The 17,887-nt window shown below is 41.1% G+C and overlaps 1 protein-coding gene across 1 annotated transcript in view; it reads right to left on the bottom strand.

The window, feature by feature from the left end:
• The window catches only part of PPFIBP1 (PPFIA binding protein 1), a 2,404,664-nt gene that overhangs the window by 1,522,884 nt on the left and 863,893 nt on the right, over positions 1–17,887 (bottom strand). Inside the window, exon 11 of the mRNA XM_044082713.1 lies at positions 978–1,138. Within this exon, the coding sequence (XP_043938648.1) occupies positions 978–1,138 (161 nt within the window). The remainder of the gene's footprint in view (positions 1–977; positions 1,139–17,887) is intronic.

The following is a 17,887-nucleotide window of genomic DNA, read 5'->3' as shown; positions in this document are numbered from 1 at the left end:
AAAGTTTCCCCAATGGGGTACTTAGCTTTAGTTGAAGACTTCAGTTCTGAAACTCGACAACAAAAAATTCAGGAGTCGGCCGACAGGCACTTGCGAACTGTTGCTGCTTCGAGCACTGCACGGCAAGAAAGACTGATATAATGGCGTCGGCTGCATGCTTTATACCAGACTACCTGACGTCACGGAAGATGAGACAGCAACAAATGCAGGACCCAAGACTTTGATAAACAGGCCGACTGAGGGCTACTGCAAGCAGATAACCCAAATGTGATGACTGCAACAGTGAAACACAAAGAACATCTGTAAATTCTTAGACAAGCAGCATACAACTCAACCATGGCCAAAAACTGCAGCAAGCTATGCAAGTCAGATTATGTTACCAACATCAACTAAAAGTGGAGCATCAAGAAGCTTTGCACAGGAAACTCTGCCATACAGGCACAGTGACCGCACAAGGGCACAGCAATGTACCTTAACACAGTACTTCACAGCAAGCAAACTTCAAGGAAACTCAGTCATTAACTTAAAATAAATGAAAACTTTACAATATGTACAGAGTTTATCAAGCTTTAGACATTCCACAGTCCAACAAAAAATGTATTAGTGATAAGACCGTATATGATTGACAACACAAATATTTCACATAAAGAAAATAGAATGAGTCACTGAACAATTAAGACATAAAATGATTCTTTTAATTTACCATTATAGTGATTACATTAGAGAAATGCACTATGAAGTCTCAGACATACAACAATATTTACCATTTGAGCTGAATACCAAGCTATGACTCCACAGGCCAGATGGAGGCCCTTGGGACAACATTTAACCAAATAATCACATCCTACAGTGTACAATTCCTATATTAATACCTTTGCACAAATAAAGCATCATTCCACTGACACCTTTACCGCCACTCTCCATAAAGCAAATGCTACTAGTAATAGTGACAGGAAAAAATATATATATAAAACTACCTGCTCTGGGGCATTGCCATTGATATCCTGGAGGGGAGCAGCAGTTGATAACACTGAGGTAGGTGGACTTTTTTCAGATTCAACCAAAGTTTGGACATCTGTATGAATAGTACCAGAGACCCCATCCAGATGGTGCTCATTTTGATCATCCTTTGCTTTGTCTGAAAGGAAAATTAATTTTGCTTAAACACTGGTCACTTCCCAGCATATGTTCAGCTACATAGGCAAACTACAGTAAGTTTAGTAAAACTGACTATTCTTAAAATAACACTGATGTCCAAGATGTACAGTATTAAGTAAACTCTGTCCACATTCCTGAACTAATTGCCCGTTCAAGGACACTGCTAACAATGTGCTTTAAAAAGACATTTACTACTTCCTGTAACAAAAATGTCTAAGAAATTGTGCCTCAGTACCAGTGAAACAGTGCTAGATCTAACAAGTTTGGAACTAAAAATCAGAAGGCTAACTATTAGCAATTAATGGACTACTGCATGTGATAAAGGTATGGATGCCATCTAAAGACCACAAAAATCAGAATCATTCATGTTAATCACTATCATACAATTCAAAACATGAAACAGTTAAAAATAATCCCACACAATTACTATAGCAAGACAGGTTTACTCTGTGGATGAGTAATGCTGGTTCTACTGCTTTAGCTTATCTACATAAAATGTAATCCTGGTTTTCCAACCAAGAAGATCAAAATATCTTCCAAGTTATGCAGGCCCAACACAGGAGACAGGCTTTTAGGTGTTCTTTGTACCTTTTCCCCTAAAATATAGCAGATCAGGTCTTACAGATAAAAGTTGATCTATGAAAATGGCACTTTAATATTGATTCTACAGTGGGGTTTATCCTTTCCATCAGCAGTCAGTACCTTTTTCAAAAGTTCATTGTTAAGGAAGGGATTTGTACTCATGACGTCACATGCATGCTACAAATTCACATATGTACAGAGCTTATCATCCCCTTCAGTCATCCCATAGTCCAAAACCAGCTACAGTCTGCCCCAGCCCCTAACAAGTAACCACCTGCACAAATGAAGATTTGGCATACTAGAATAAAATAAGCAAAGTTGCCTTCCAGTTGCTTTAACAAAAGCCTTAATGACTTAGTGTCTCAAGCTTACTGTCATCGTAGAGAACTTTGAGCCTCTTGGGCATTAAAAGTCACATGATGATTCTGGTTTTAATAAATTTTACAGAGTTGCATAGGACAGCAAATATGAATTTAAAATGTAAGGTTGCCCTTCATGTAAATTTCAACAAAACTTCACTCAGAGAAAACAACCAGGTTAATTTATAAAAGATTAAGACATTATTAGGGGCTTCCAGAATGGCTGCACACTGATCAAGAGCTTGATAAGAGCTCTCCCAGAGTGAAAACAGAAACTGGAAACAAAGCCAATAAAAGTTTTCCATTCCTTACTGGCGAAGAATTACACTGTCCAGAGGCCAACAAAGAAGAACTTTGGAGAATGACAGAAAAAAAGTCAATCAGAAAAGGACAAATTCTAGCAGGGAAAAAATGTGCAGCTTTTCAGTAAAACATAGTTCAGTTTCAGCTTTGGTACTGGAGCTGGCTTTAAGTAAATGCTGAAGGAATAATACATAAAGTCAAATAAAATGCAGCCAAAACAAAAGCAGCTTTAATTAGCTATTCATATGAACTGATAAAACTGCAAAAATCAAGGATGAAATGGAGAAAAGGCTGGCTGAGTGTAACACTTCTCAAAAAAAAAGAACGAGAGAGTTGGAAGATAGGGCACAGAGAAACATTGAGATAGTCTGCTGTACCAGATGAACAATTACAAATAAGCAACTGGACTGGTGTTAAGCAGCATGCTTTACTAAGTGACAATGCACAATGCATATGTCCAAATCTGGCCAAAAAAAAGCAGAAAATACTTGTATTAGTAAAGATGCAATCTTACGGACTGAAAGAGATGCTTCTTACAAAACTGTGGCAGAAGGGAAAAGTATCACAAACTGGGGTCAGCAGAGTGTGGAAAATGATTAACTGTACACTGTGCAGAAGAGGAGCAAGTTCATCTCTGCAATCAGGGAATGTTGAGAAGTAGATGCAAGATTCATGCTGCTATATCCAGATATAATCACAATATTTTTTCATGGAAGATCAAAGACATTTTTGAAGAGCGGGATAATGAGACAAAGTTTATACAACAAAGACAGAGAACTGGCAACCAGAAAGGGACTATGCTTCTGCGAACAGAAAATAAGGAACTCCAAGGCCAGGCAGGACAGCAGAACCAAAAACGTTTAATGTAGACCAGCACAGCAATGAAAAATAGGTACAAGGTAACACAGTGTCACCAGAATCACACGGTTAAGCGCTTTCACCTGGAACACCCCCAGGCTTCATCAGAACAATTCAACTGCCCGAATCACTGCTATAAATACTAAATTGATCATAAATTCACAGCAATTAGTGACGGTTAATTACATTAACAATTTAAAGAGCCCTACACAGTCAATTCTAAAAATAAATGTATGCATTTATACAACATCCTTAACTTAGGTTGTAAAATTCAAAAATAAATTGGTTCATCATCACATTAAAAAGCCTAGGCACAATCATACTACAATGTTAAAAGAACAGATATATCATCAAAAATGTTTTTAAATAGTATAAGTTGTTTTAAAAATGTTGTAAATTTCTAAAATATTCCCACCTACATCTACTTGTAAAGACCCATTTGGGTAAATGTGGTGTAGTTCGTATTGATATGACACTCTTATAATTTTGCTGCTCTTAGTTTTAATACACTGTTTATGCTAATTTGATCATTTAAACCCAGGGTCCTTCCTGAATCTAACTTAAGTTGCCAGAAAAGCTCCCTATATTCTAGCCTGGCTTCCCAGCAACCTCCCCGTGGATCAATAGTTACCTGTTCTAATACAAAGAACTTGGGTTTCATGTCATTGCATACCCTAGAATGCTTGTATAATGCATTAGATTATTTGTCCTTAGTTACCTCATACATTTGTGTTCATACACTCTCCTCCTAAAATTCCTCTCTGTTTTCCCCGATATAAAAACTACGATAGGTCTCACATATCACTAGGTAAAATTAGAGAATCACGATATCCTCTGGCTATGATTTGGAGAATTGGCGGGTCGATCTGCAACCTAGGGTTGCCGCTAGGTGCCGCAAATCCAAATTACGACAGAGTGAGCGGTGAATAGCTATCTCAGCCCTCCTCACGTTCGAAGGGACCGCCTCTACCTCTTCTAGGAGCCCCTCTGTTTCTGGGAAATTCTCCTGTGTCACCTCTGCCACCGGGAAGGCTTTGTCCGGAAACTGCGGGGCGCCGACTTCGAGACCACATCTTCTTCTGAGACTTTGGTTCCTGAAGGCCGGGGCTCTGGGGTGCAGGATTCCGGCAGTTAGCGGCTCATCTCCCAGTCGGCTCTGGAGTCAGCGTCTCTACGTGAAGCGGTCTTGCCAAACAGGCGAGAACTACCATCAAGGCGTTCATAGCGGCGCTTTGAAAGAACTCAGAAAAATACGCGGTAGGCCCTAGATGGCGCAGCGTCTAGTGACCAGTCCTTAAACGCTCCTCGCGCCTTCCGTTGCATGGGAGAGTAGCCGCGCCAGTATTTGTAACTTATTTAAGAGTCTGTGAAGGTAGTGGAGTGCAAGAACTCTGTCGCATAAACAATGGACTTCGGGGGATGCAAGCGTATTCAGCAATAAGATCTCGCTTCCTCCTGTGAACATGTACAAATGGTTCAGCGCAGGAAGATTACGCCCGAACTGAACATCGCTTTGCCAAGGAAGAAATCATCAGACTCGCGCTGGTGGGTGGACTGAGGACTCTCCAGAGCAGTTCCCTCTTTTTGCGGCGCGTGGCAGGGGCATCTACGGAGGCCTTACTCAATGGGTCGGTGGGATGGCGGATAAGATCCTATCCGGTCTCTTGAGGTAACCGTGTCCAGTTCCTTCCGCCTGGTATAGGGTGAAAGAGGGTGGCCGAATCGAGGGAGACACGGGTCGGGCTGCGTTTAATGCCTCCAGAACGGACTTCGTAATGGGAAGAACAGGGGCGAACCACCCCCCCTATCACGAGGAGCATTTCCATGATATGCCAAAGGGAGACATCTCGAGAGTGACCGTGGAGTTAGCCCCTCAAATCCATTATGCTTGAGGGCTTCGAAGTCAATAATGCCTCCTTTTGCATTATGCCACGAGGGGGCCCTCTGGGAAACATGGGAGTCGCGGCATGGTATTCCATAGGAGCAGCAGGGCACAAGCGAGGCTGTCCCAGGAGGCGGTGAGTGGAAGCCTGGCCCGGTGCAGAGGCGGGGCGGAGGCGGAGCAAGTGCCGGGGTCGCTCCACTGCGCGAGCCAGCGACCTACATCAAAGCGAAGGGTGGACCTCGGCCGAGATCGACAATGCGGCTCCCCGCCGGATCAGTGGACGAACCCGGCGGCGCTTCCGCAGTGGAGGATTGTCGCTCCGACACAGAGCGGCGCCGAAGGGTGACTGATCCCCGAGTGAGGCTGGGTCCAGAACTGGAGCAGCTAAGCGCACTGAGGAAGCAGGGTTGGATCGAGAAGTACCAAGTACTGTCGGTAGCCGGGCCTTTGGCTCCGGCTGGATCTTCCAAAGCTCCAGCTGCTCGAACCCGGATGGCGGGTGGGAGAAGGAGCAGGCGGCTTAAGGGTGTTGAAATCCCGAGATGAGGAGGCAAACACTCCCATCTGTTCTGAAGGCCTGGATGAACCTTCTCATCATCGGTCCAGATCAGCATCAGAAAGGCGGGATTAGCGAATCTCGGAGCCTGACCTACGAGGTAAACCTGGGGTGCCTCTCGAGCCAAAAGAGAGATCACTGTCTTTGAGGGAGGGAGGGGAGCACACACAGGGGCGGGAGGCGAGGAGGAGGCCGTCTCAGTAGCTCGCGAGGCGGGGGAGAAGCCAGCTTGGGGCCGGGGAATCCTGCTAATTGAGCGGCCGCGCTTATGAATGCTCTCCTCGATCCCTTTTCTAGCATCCCTCTCCAGCGATTGGTGGGAGGTTGAGTCCCAGGAGCAGGAGGGTGCCACAGAAGACAAAAGGATGGGTGTTGTTCGACTCCTGCTTATGAGGAGGCACCCAGACAACTGGTGATGGAGCCATGGGAACAAGCTTGGACCTCCGCTCCCAGAATACCTGAGGTGCTAGCCTGCAGTGGAACAGGTGCTCTCATCTGTGGCTACTAACACGGTGGCTGTCGGCGGTGAAGCTTGCCCATGGCTGATGAGAAAATAGATTTAGAGCAATTCATGCAAAGTATAAGCTACAAAAGTAGCAAGCAAAAGACACACAGGCACAACACATACGGCCTGGGTGGAGAGGAAAAAAAATTACTTAATTTAGAAAACCGGGGCTTTATCAAGAAACTAAACTTTCACACATAAAAACAAAAAACTTTAAATTTCTGTTTAACAAGTAATAAATGACCACTTAGCTGAGAGCTATGAATACAAATCCAGTCACCAAGCTAGCGGCAAGCGAGATCTGGTGGTGAGGCAGGGGCATTGCTTATGGGTGAGCTGGCGAAGGCAGGTCCTGGCACAGTATGCCAGTTGGGTATCGATAGAGGATCCATAACCCACAGGTTGCAGACAAATGAATATCCTACTTCAGATCCACCAGTTTAGAATTACAGTTATAAAAACATGCAGCACTCACACAATATTTCTTAGATGGTATAAAAACTTGTTTATTGTCTAATATGCAACTGCACTGGTTACATGTCCCGCATTTATAAGTCCCCCATTTTCCACCATTACTTAATCTATTCTTGGTCTCATTCATTTCAAATAGTTCTTTTAAATTAGTGTCTCTTCTTCTAATGAGGTGGGCTTCTCCGGGAAATAGTTCCTTTTCTCTTTATTTACTCTTAAAATAGTCCACGGTTTCCTCACAATATCCTCAACTTGAGCAGAGGTGGTAGAAAAGGTATGTATAAATGCCCCATCGTGACTATCATTTACCTTATTCACTTGACCTCCTATAGTCCTTCCAATTCCCAACACGGGATAATATAAAGTGTCCCGGTCCCTAATCACCTCCTTGGCTAGTGTGTCAAATGGTGTGGGATACCCCCTCTCCAAAAACTAAATGTGCAAGAAGTTCTACCTCTTCTAAGAAAACAGTCCTTTTACTGGTCATTCTTGATGCTCTAATAAGTTTGTCCTTTAATAATCCCTTTCTTTTGGTAGTGGGGGTGTCCACTGTCATAATGTAAGTATGAGTTGGAAAACGTGCTCTTTCTAAATAATTTAAACTGAAAGCACTAGTTGGCATAATCTTTGTACAGTGCAACATTTAGATAGTCTATATTCGATTGGGATAAGGTGTAAGTAAATTTTAAGAATTCAGAAGAATTGTTACGATAACAAAAAACTCTTGTAGTAGACTTACTTATGAACCTTCCCAAAAGAGATAGATGTCATCAAGGTAATGAGTGTAAAAGGAAATATACTTGTTCCAATCTGTCTCGAATATGAATTTCCTCTCCCAATAATACAAGACAGTTTGCATAAAGAGGGGTGCAGGCAGATCCCATAGTAACCCCCTTTTCCTGCTTATAATATTTCCGGATGAAATAAACAAAGTTGTTCTTCAAGACAGTGTCCATAAATTCCAAATCAAATTTACAACGTTACCTTTCAAATGTCCAAACTCCATTAAGACCTTGCCAAACCAGTCTAACCCCGTGCCGTGTGGAATACTGGGAAATAATTCAACCACATCTATGGTGACTAGGAGAACTTTATTGTCAAATTTGTCCTTAGTAATACTCTTAAGAAAATCCCAGGAGTCCCTTGTAACATGTACAACTGAATGGATGAATCCTTTGAGATGATCTATAAAAATGGAAAGGGGTTATGTAATAGAACCCGCCCCTGCAACTCTGCTTCTGACTACTGACAAAGCCTGCAAAGAGACTTTGCCAGTGAAACCTTTTTCCACTGTTCCAAAGGAAAACGCTTGAGAAAGAAAAAGATACAATCAGGAGTACCTTTACACTGTTCGTTGTACCTTGGACTTGAACAAGGGACTGGTGTTTGGTAGAATGACAATCATGAACACAAGCAACACTGTGCAACTAGTTTTTAAAAAAAAAAAAACAAAAAAAAACCATGGAAATCATAAAGCATCAATCCCACTGAATACAGGTATAGACATGTGAAATGTGGCATTTGCAAGAAGACTGAAACTTACCTGGCTGTGTTAAACTAGTGGGTGAACTATAAAGCATATACCGAACGTTATGCCATTTATGTTTGGAAGGATATTGAAGGGACTGAAGACATAACTAAATGAAAGAGTTTTATTCTTAATATTTGTATAAAAATGCCATTATGGAAAGTGCAGGTTATACAGTAAAGCAGTTTTGTACAATGTCCAATTCAAGAGTATTTTGGATGCAAGGTTGGGGTGGGTTCTTATCAGTGACTGATGTATATGCCAAAGATATAAAACCAAGAAAGTAACATGTTTTAAGATGTATGGTAACCAGACTTTACGCTGTAACAAAGAAAAAAATTGGACAGAATCAAGATGGTAATATAATGCTGTGCCCTTGGACTGGTGGGAAATGTAAAACTGCAGTGATTACATTATGGGTACAATTGAGATAATTTTCCTTTTTTAACATGTAGATATCTATAATAATGTCCTTCGTTTAACCTAGAGGCAATGTTTACAGGCTTGAAAAAATAAGATAAAAACAATGAAAGGCAAGAAAATGGGAGTTATTTCTTGCATTAGCTACTTTTTTCCCCATTAGTAAAAGCATTCACTCGGAGACAAGTCCACAGGTGAAAGCAGTTAATTACGAGTGGTCTCAATAGTGTGTTCTAAGAGAAATTTACAAATATTCTTCCATGCATCTACAAAGTTATTAGACGTTGCTTCATTACTAACTATATTGAATTTGTACTATGCTGCACATATGTAATGAATCTTTGTATTATATGTATATGGTTTTGCATTGAACTACTGTACGCGTTTCAGAATGTACCATAAGTTCTCCACTGTAAGGTGCTGTACTGAATTTGTACTACACTGCTCACATGCAATGTATCCTTATAATATATGTAACTGTTTGTCGCATATTATGCTATATGTACTGTATAATACTTATTCTAGGTTTATAGAGCTTTTCTTCCCAAGCCTCCACTGAAAATGGGCTCCCCTTGGTCCAGTGGACTATCCTGGTAAACAAATGCAAATACATAAATACATTTTACTTGCAGAGAAGTCTGCAGTTGCAAGCAATTAATCATAAGAGGTCTGAATACTGTTTGCTGAGTGACATGTACAACAACTAACAATATTTCAAGGTACACTAGAAAGCAGTTCTGTGAACAAAAGAAGTTTCAAACAGTGGAAGTGAGGAGAACAGGTTATACGAGTATTTGCCTCCTGAGCAGACTTAGTACTGTAACACATTTAATATAATACTGCACAATTTCTTTGTTCAAAGGTAGACACTCCATTTTTGGGGGGAATAAAAGTTAACATTTTCTTAAGAATGCATGCTGTTTTTCACAGCACACATTCATAATTTACAGCCATTAGTGTAAGTGGAAATAGAGGATCCAATGCACACCATAGCTCTCAACCTTCCATCTCTAAAATGAGGAACACTAGCCCTCATAATGTGGAACAAATGGGCAAAATGTGGAACACATACTAATGGCTTACTAACAACTTCAACTAGGAAGGTCATAGGATGGTTAAAATATGCTGGTTTTACTTATAAGGAAGATCTTTTAATGAATTAATATGATTAATTTCTATTTTCAATGGATTTCACTAAAAAAAAAAATCCTAACACTGAATGTGTTACAGAGTCTTTCAATGTGGAACTTTAAGGAACGTGAACTTTTTAAGACCCCAAATGAGGTACGTTCCTCGTAATGAGACACTTGAGAGGTACGATGCACACTTTACCAAGGGAGAGTTTTGGAATAGGTGCAGCTCTCAGTTTAGGGTAACTGCTGCTTTTTGGAGGGGTAAACTTCATTTTTTTTGAAAACGTAGTATTCTATGTTTATTACAAGTAAAAAGGGGATGGGGTTTCTGAAAATGTGTGTGTGTGTGTGTGTGTGTGTGTGTGTGTGTGTGTGTGTATATATATATGTGTGTATGTATATATATATATATATATATATATATATATATATATATATATATATATATACACACATTTGTTTGTTTGTGTCTTTCAGTTTATCCCGGTTAGGGGTCGCCACAGTGGAACTCCAGTCCACTAATGATTGGCAGTAGATTTTTACGTACTGGCTTGCCGGGCATAACGCACAACCTTCAACGAAGGAACGCCCATTCACGCATGTCGCCACACAGAAGACGCACTAACTGAGAATCGAACGGGCAACGTCTAACTGTGAGGTGACAACGCTACCGCATATACATACAGACACACACATTCACACACACACACACACACATATATATATATATATATATATATATATATAGATATACATACACACATATACACACACACAATTTTTTGGTTCGAGTTTAATTAAAGCAAAAAGTGACATAGGTTCAATTGGACACAACAGGCAGCTAAGACAGACAAAACCACAGTGAAAAACTTTTCTAAAGCAAACTTCACCTTACTTAAGGCAGAGGTGGTAAGTTTCACAGCCCACATGCTAAAGGATAACACTGCCCAAGATGCAGAATCCTTTACAATTGCACTCTATGAGCACCTACAAGGATGCATGGATTGTGCCATCCCTAGCAAGACAAAGACTTACTCCCTTAAGAGAAGGAAACCAGTCTGGTGGACCCCTGCCATTAACAGGTTATACAACAGGAGGAGGAAACTAGTTCAGAAAAAAAGCAAATCCCAAGAAGGAAAGACATCCCTGATCAGTATCAGTAAGAAACTAAGGTCCCTCATAAATTCATACAAGGCTAACTTCGAAAGAAAAATAGCCAAGGATTCTAAAGATAATCACAAAGCCTTCTTTAGCTATGTCAAGAATCTAAGTAGCAACTCGCACATATGCTCTGAGCTAGTGCAAAATAGAACAAAATATACTGAACCTACTGATATTGCCAACATCCTGGCAGATAGATTCAGTGCAAACTTCACCCCCTCTCACCTTCAAAAGGGCTCACAACAATATCGGAAAAGTGTAGTGTCCCAGCACAGGTGAAAACAGCCCTTTCAAAAGCCAAAAACACAGCATCAATGGGGCCAGATGGTCTCCCAGGCTGCATCTTGCACGAACTACAGAACGAACTAACCGCCCACCTAAACACGCTGTTCAACCTCAGCCTCTCCACAGGCTATGTGCCCATAGAATGGCATACAGCAATGGTTATTCCGCTCCAGAAAGGAAGTGCCACAACTGACCCTGGTAACTATCGCCCCATAAGCCTGACTAGTCTGGTCTGCAAGGCTATGGAGTGCATCATGGAACTCATTAACAAAGACATTGGGAACCTCCAAACACTTGACCCGACCCAGTTCAGCTTTGTTAAGGGCAGATCATGCCTACTAAATCTGGTTGACTTTTTCGAGACCGTCACCAAGGCCATAGACGAGGGAAAGGTGGTTCACACAGCCTACTTTGATCTCGCAAAGGCATTCAACACCATTCCTCACGTGGGTATTATAGAAGAACTCACCAGCCTGAACATAAACCCCTACGTCACAAGATGGGTTGCCGACTGGCTTACAGACAGAACTCACACGGTAAGAATAGTGGGCTCCAGGTCCGACTCTAAACTGTTCGGCATATATTTCTCAGAAGTACAGGCAAACACAGGAGGACTATGGCTAACCAAGTTCGCCGATGACTGCAAACTGGGAGCCATAACCGACTCTCCGGCTGACACGGACATCCTTCAAAAAGGCCTTACTGAGACAGACACCTGGTGTCAAAGTCATGGCCTCAAGCTAAATGCCAAAAAATGCATAGTCATCCCGTTTGGGAAAAACAAAACACCCACGAATTACCACATAGGCAGCAGTCCCGTTAATACAGAAGAGGTAATAAGCTGGAAATGAGCTATAATAACATCACTAGATTTGCCACTGGCTCCCCTTATAGAACCCACCACTGCTGCAACCTGCAACAACTCAGTTGGTTAGAACTACAGAACCAACTACAATATAATCAACTTCTGATTGCTCAAAACATTCTCCACCACCCTACTAACACCCCTACCCTTTCTAATCTGATCTCCCCATACAAAAATCTTACAACACTACGCTCAGCTAACAAGTTACACATTGCCAACAATATATCAAATAACAAAGCAGGAGATTCACTCTTTTCCAATGTGGTTGGTAGAATCTGGAACAAGCTTCCTGACACACTCACTTCTCTCTCCTCTACACAACTCTAAGAAACACCTCAGATATTACCTAAAAGGACAATGGCTTTGTCCCTGCTCTAAGCCTGATTAAAACATACTTATACTTTTTCGTCCCCTCCTCTCATGCTTTTTAACAAACCCCACCCCTGTGAGTCAGTGACTTTTGACTACCAACCACTTTTTTACCTGCTCTTTCTCCTGCCTTGTCTCTACTTTATTTTTTTCTTTTTCTTTTCTTTTCTTTCCCTTACTTTGTGATTTTGGATTTAAGTTTCTCAAATGAATGTTGATGCTTAATTATGTTAACTGTTGTATGATTGTATTTGCAACCCCTCTGTAGAATTAAAATATGATTATGCTATATCTACTCTAATGTCTCTGTACAGTGTTCACAATACTAACTTCTGTACTTGTTATGCTGTATAATTGTAGCTAGTCTTTTTTTGCTAAGTTTTTAATACCTTAATGAATTTGTACATGGAGCTTTTCTCCCCGGGCCTCTGCTGAAAATGGATATGTATCCAGCTAGACTAGCCCGGTCAACAAAAATAAATAAATAAATAAATAAAATAAATAAATCTGGGGACCCAGGTAGATGGTAATCTCTCCTTTGACAATCATATTGCCAAAGTAGTTAGGAAATCTTTCTATGTGGCCCATCTAATTACTAAAGGGTTCGCATTAGAAATAAAGAGGTTATAGTGCCCCTCTACTCATCACTTATCAGACCCATCATAGAGTATAATGCCCCATTTGGGATGTACCTCACAAGACACTTCCAACAGCTGGAAAGACCACAAAAGCACCTCACCAAGAGCATTACTGGCCTCAAACATACGTCCTATGCAGCTCGACTGAAAAAACTCCAGCTGTACTCAGTGGCATATCGCTTACTCAGAGGTGATCTCTGCCTGACTTACAAAGCCATGTCCAACTCAGAACACAACTGACCCTGGTAACTATCGCCCCATAAGTGACGGACATGCTCCACCTAAAGAAATCCAAGTCACTGCGAGCCACATGCTCTAGTGAGCTAAACCTCGTCACAACAATAAATAGAACATGCTGGAGGGATAGATTCCTGTCAGAGACTCCCCATGCTTTGGAGCACAATTCCTAACTACATTAGGCAGAGCCCCTTACTAACACTCTTCAAGAGAAGCCTTGACGAGTGGATAGGTAACAGAAAATACACCTCTGGGATCACTTCATTGGCTCTGCTTGACAGACGCTTAGTTAATTAATCAATGGGGCGGCGAAAGCAGACACACTCTGGCTAGGCTTAAAAATGCCCTCGGGCAGATAGCCTAGTACCTACCTATGAACCTAATCAGCTTGCCAAACCCAAGAGTGAGCATGTATGTAGAAAGTTGGAAATATGTATCCAAAAGAGCTGTCATATATAACAGATGGGAATCCCAGCATTTTATCATAATGGCTACTCTGTCTAGATTAACAAGCAATATAAACAACTTGAAAGGTATAGACAAAAAGCAAAGATTACTGAATTATATTAAGTGCGGGGGGTGCAAATAGCATTGTTGCAGGACACACATTTGGATAGAAATGAGCATGTGAAAGGAATTCAGGACAGACATTCTGCAAAATATCTGGATCACAGGAAAAAAATCAGTACTAGAGACTGCTACTGTGGCTCCTATGATGATGGAAAATCAAAAAATACAATTACGGTATACTTGTGGTAGCAGAGTTACTGGCAGAGAAGGAGAAATATCACAGTCTTGCATTTATATTGCACCTAAATTTATTACGGATGTTAACAGAATTTTGGTAGAAACAATACAACTTCAGTAGGGAATATTATTTATGGAGAAACTAGAAAGGATAATATAACTAAACAGAGTAGATTTCTGAAGAAATATAAATATTATTTGGAATGGAAGATGTGAATTTAGAAGTAGGAACACATAATTTACATGTTATTCCCCAAAAGCAATAACTGGGCTAGACTGGATAGAAATTATATTTTACAGGGGCATATATATTTAATTTAAAGTTTTCATACTCATCCGATAAATATTTTAGATCATGCACAAATAAAATTAAGATAAGGATGGAGGGTAATGAAGTAAAAATAACACTGGCATTTCACTACTTGTCTGTTAAAATTAGTGAAATTGAAGGAATGGATAGTGGAAATGATTTGAAAGTTATTAAGGAACATAGAAATATCTTCAGATGGAACAGCTAAGGAATAACCAAATGAAAACTATAAAACACGACAGAAATGAGAGATGGGAAAATAGGAATCATTTAGAAGAATCGACAAAAATGAACGTATTACAAAAGCAGGATCTCACAGAAGAAAATGATCAGCTGTAGAATGATTTCACCAACCCCCCCACACCAAATATAATCTCAGGGGTATCTCTCAATCTCAACCCATCCTATAACTAGAAAAACTAAATTTCCTTGCACTGACCATGCATTCTCCATCCTGGCACCTAAACTATGAGACTCCATTTCTCCCTCAGATATGTCCAAAACTACTCAAGAGTTCAGACAGCTCAAGGAAAAACTCTGCAGCCAAATGACATGCAGTGGCACACATTCAGGTAACATTACATGAACCCTGAAATACTCTCACACCCCTTTATCTCTATTACAATCTTTCCGTATCTCATCTTGTTATCCCATCACTTAACTGCCTTTCAGTCACTTTAACCTCCCTCTTCCAGTCTCTCAAACTTTCTCTCCTTTCTGCTCTTCTGTCTGCATGCGTCTCTCACCACTTCTGTATTCTCTCCACGGTTAGTCTTTCCTGCAACTATTAACACACAACTATTCTAAAGGTCTTCATATCTTATCTTTCTACATAAACATATGCCGCTATCCTTGTGGTATAAGCCAGCTCAGTCACTGTAGTTGCATCATGTCCAAAAAGCTTTGCTAGGCAAAATTGCATTTTTCATCCATGTTTTGACACTGAAAAATGTTTCTTGAACTAAATGTTATAGCATATTCCTGTTATCTAAAAATGTTTTGTTCATTTTTTTAATGTGATGCTATTTACTTACCCACAGTGTGCCTGAAAATGGTCTAATGAATTTAATGCACTACCCTGGTAAACAAATTTGCAGTGTAACAAAATCTAATAGAGAAACTCAGGGTTGTGCTGCTTAATGCTAGGAGTGTAAACAAGACACTGCACTCCCTGGAAGCACTCCTCACCTTGCAGGGTGCTGACGTCTGTGCAGTTACTGAAGCATGGTTCAAGGCCACTCAGAGAAACCCCCCCCCCATGCAAGACTAAAATGCCTTCCACACGTTCAGACCTCAAAATGAGCGTGAAATAATTAAAGGTGGAGATGTATCCTTCTTCATTAAAACCAAATACACTTCAAGACTGGTAAGACAGCATGACTCTCTCGAACTACTCCATGTCCAGTTAACTACTGGGAAAGTACCATACCACATCATTGCTAGCTATAGATCCCCACCATGACTGGAATCCCTTACCACACAGCCCAACACCTTAGTCACAAGATATTTCAATTATCCTTCCATAGACTGGGGACATACACAAGCAAAAGCATGCTTGCCAGGAGGTTCTTGGACTTCGTTAACACAAATGCTCTGCACCCCCACCTGAGGGTCTAATATTCTAGACATAGTACTCACCAACATGGCAGGGTTCGTTGTACTTACGTATGCATGATGCCTCCCTGGTTAGGTCAGACCATAAATCAGTCTCATTTGAACTAACTACTGGAACTGACACCCTCACAGGAACAAAAATTACAAATAAAACTTGACCAAAGCTAACTACAGCCTACTATACAATGGTGCAAAAAGCTTCATACCACCTGCAATCACAGACATCAATGATCACTAAGCAGAAGTGTATGCAAATGCCCTGTACAAACACTTAAGCAACTGCATAAACTCTGCTGTACCTGATCAGATTAAAACCAAGTCTTTCCATAAAAACAAGCCACCACGGTGGACTTCAACTATAAACAGATTATATAAAAAGAGAAAGAAAATGTTGTCCAAAAGCAAGAGAGATATCAATCTGCAGAGGATGTGTTCCCTCCTAAGCCTAAACAAGAAAATCAGAAATCTTGTAAGGTCTTCTAAAGCAAATTACGAAACTAAAATTGCATGCCTAGCCAAGGACAATCATAAGGTATTCTTTAACTATGTCTGAAGTCTAAAAGGGAATACCCATCTATGTGCAGAACTGATTGTAGATGGGATCACTTAATCTACACCAGAAGATATTGCCAACCTGCTATCTGACAGATTCAGTGCAAGCTTCACTCCTATATCCCCACTTACCATATCCCAAAGCATACCTGACACCAGACCTCTGCCTAGTATCACTAGAGAACAGATCATCTCTGCGCTCACCAAGGCCAAAAACACAGCCTTACTGGGACCAGATAATACCCCAGATTGTTTACTAAACAATCTAAAACACCACCTAGCAGATCCACTTGACATTCCCCTTAATCATAGCTTGAGAACTGGCTATGTCCCTGCATAATGGAGAACAGTAACAGTAATCTTTCTTCACAAAGGGGAGCCACCAACTGACCCTGGGAACTACAGACTCCTAAGTCTAACCAGCCTCATCTGCAAGGCCATGGAAAGACTCATCCTGGACTTAACAAGGAAATAGGCAAACTGCAAATGCTTGACCCAACCCATTTTGGCTTGAAGGGCAGATCAAGCTCATTAAACCTGGCAGACTTCTTTTGAAAATGTCACAAAAGCCATAGATGAAGATAAGACTGTGCACATAGCCTATCTCAACCTTGCTAAGGCTTTTGACAACTCTCCACTCTGGCATCATTGAGAAACTCTCCCAGATAGGGATTAACCCTTACATTACTAGATGGGTAGCCAACTGACTCACCAACAGAACATACACTGTCAAAATTGGTGACTCTACCTCCACCAGTGGAGTGCCATACCAGTCTGTGCTGGCACCCTTCCTGTTTGGCATCTATTTCTCAGAAGTCCAGGCAAAAGCAGATGGGCTTTTGCTCACCAAGTTTCCTGGTGATTGCAAACTAGAAGCAATCACGGAGTTCCCCCAACGTTGTCAACATATTACAAGAAGGGCTAACACAAACAAATGATTGGTGCCAAAGCAATGTTCTAAAACTAAAGGCAAAAAAATACATTAGTCCCTTTGGCAAAACGGGATTCTCTACAAATTACAACACTGACAGCACCCTCCCTGAGTTCCAACCCAGTGGTGCAAGACTTGGGAACACAGACTGACAGCAATCTGAACTTTGACCACCAAGTTTCCACAGTAGTAAGGAAAGCCTATGTAACGCACCTTATAAGCAAGGGCATAGCATCCAGATCAAGGGATGTTATAACTCCACTGTACTCAACCCTCATCAGACCACTACTAGAGTATAATGCACCCTTTTACATGAACCTCACCAGACACCTGCAGCAGCTGGAGAGACCTCAGAGGTTTCTCACTAAGAAAATAAACAGACTCCAAACCATGACCTACATGGACAGGCTGGCCATACAG

The sequence above is a fragment of the Protopterus annectens genome, chromosome 9.part0 (assembly GCF_019279795.1).
Source record: "Protopterus annectens isolate FY-2018-M chromosome 9.part0, PAN1.0, whole genome shotgun sequence".
Lineage (NCBI taxonomy): Eukaryota > Metazoa > Chordata > Ceratodontiformes > Protopteridae > Protopterus > Protopterus annectens.
Note: the sequence above shows the minus strand (reverse complement) of the source record. Positions and strands in the feature narration are given on the sequence as shown.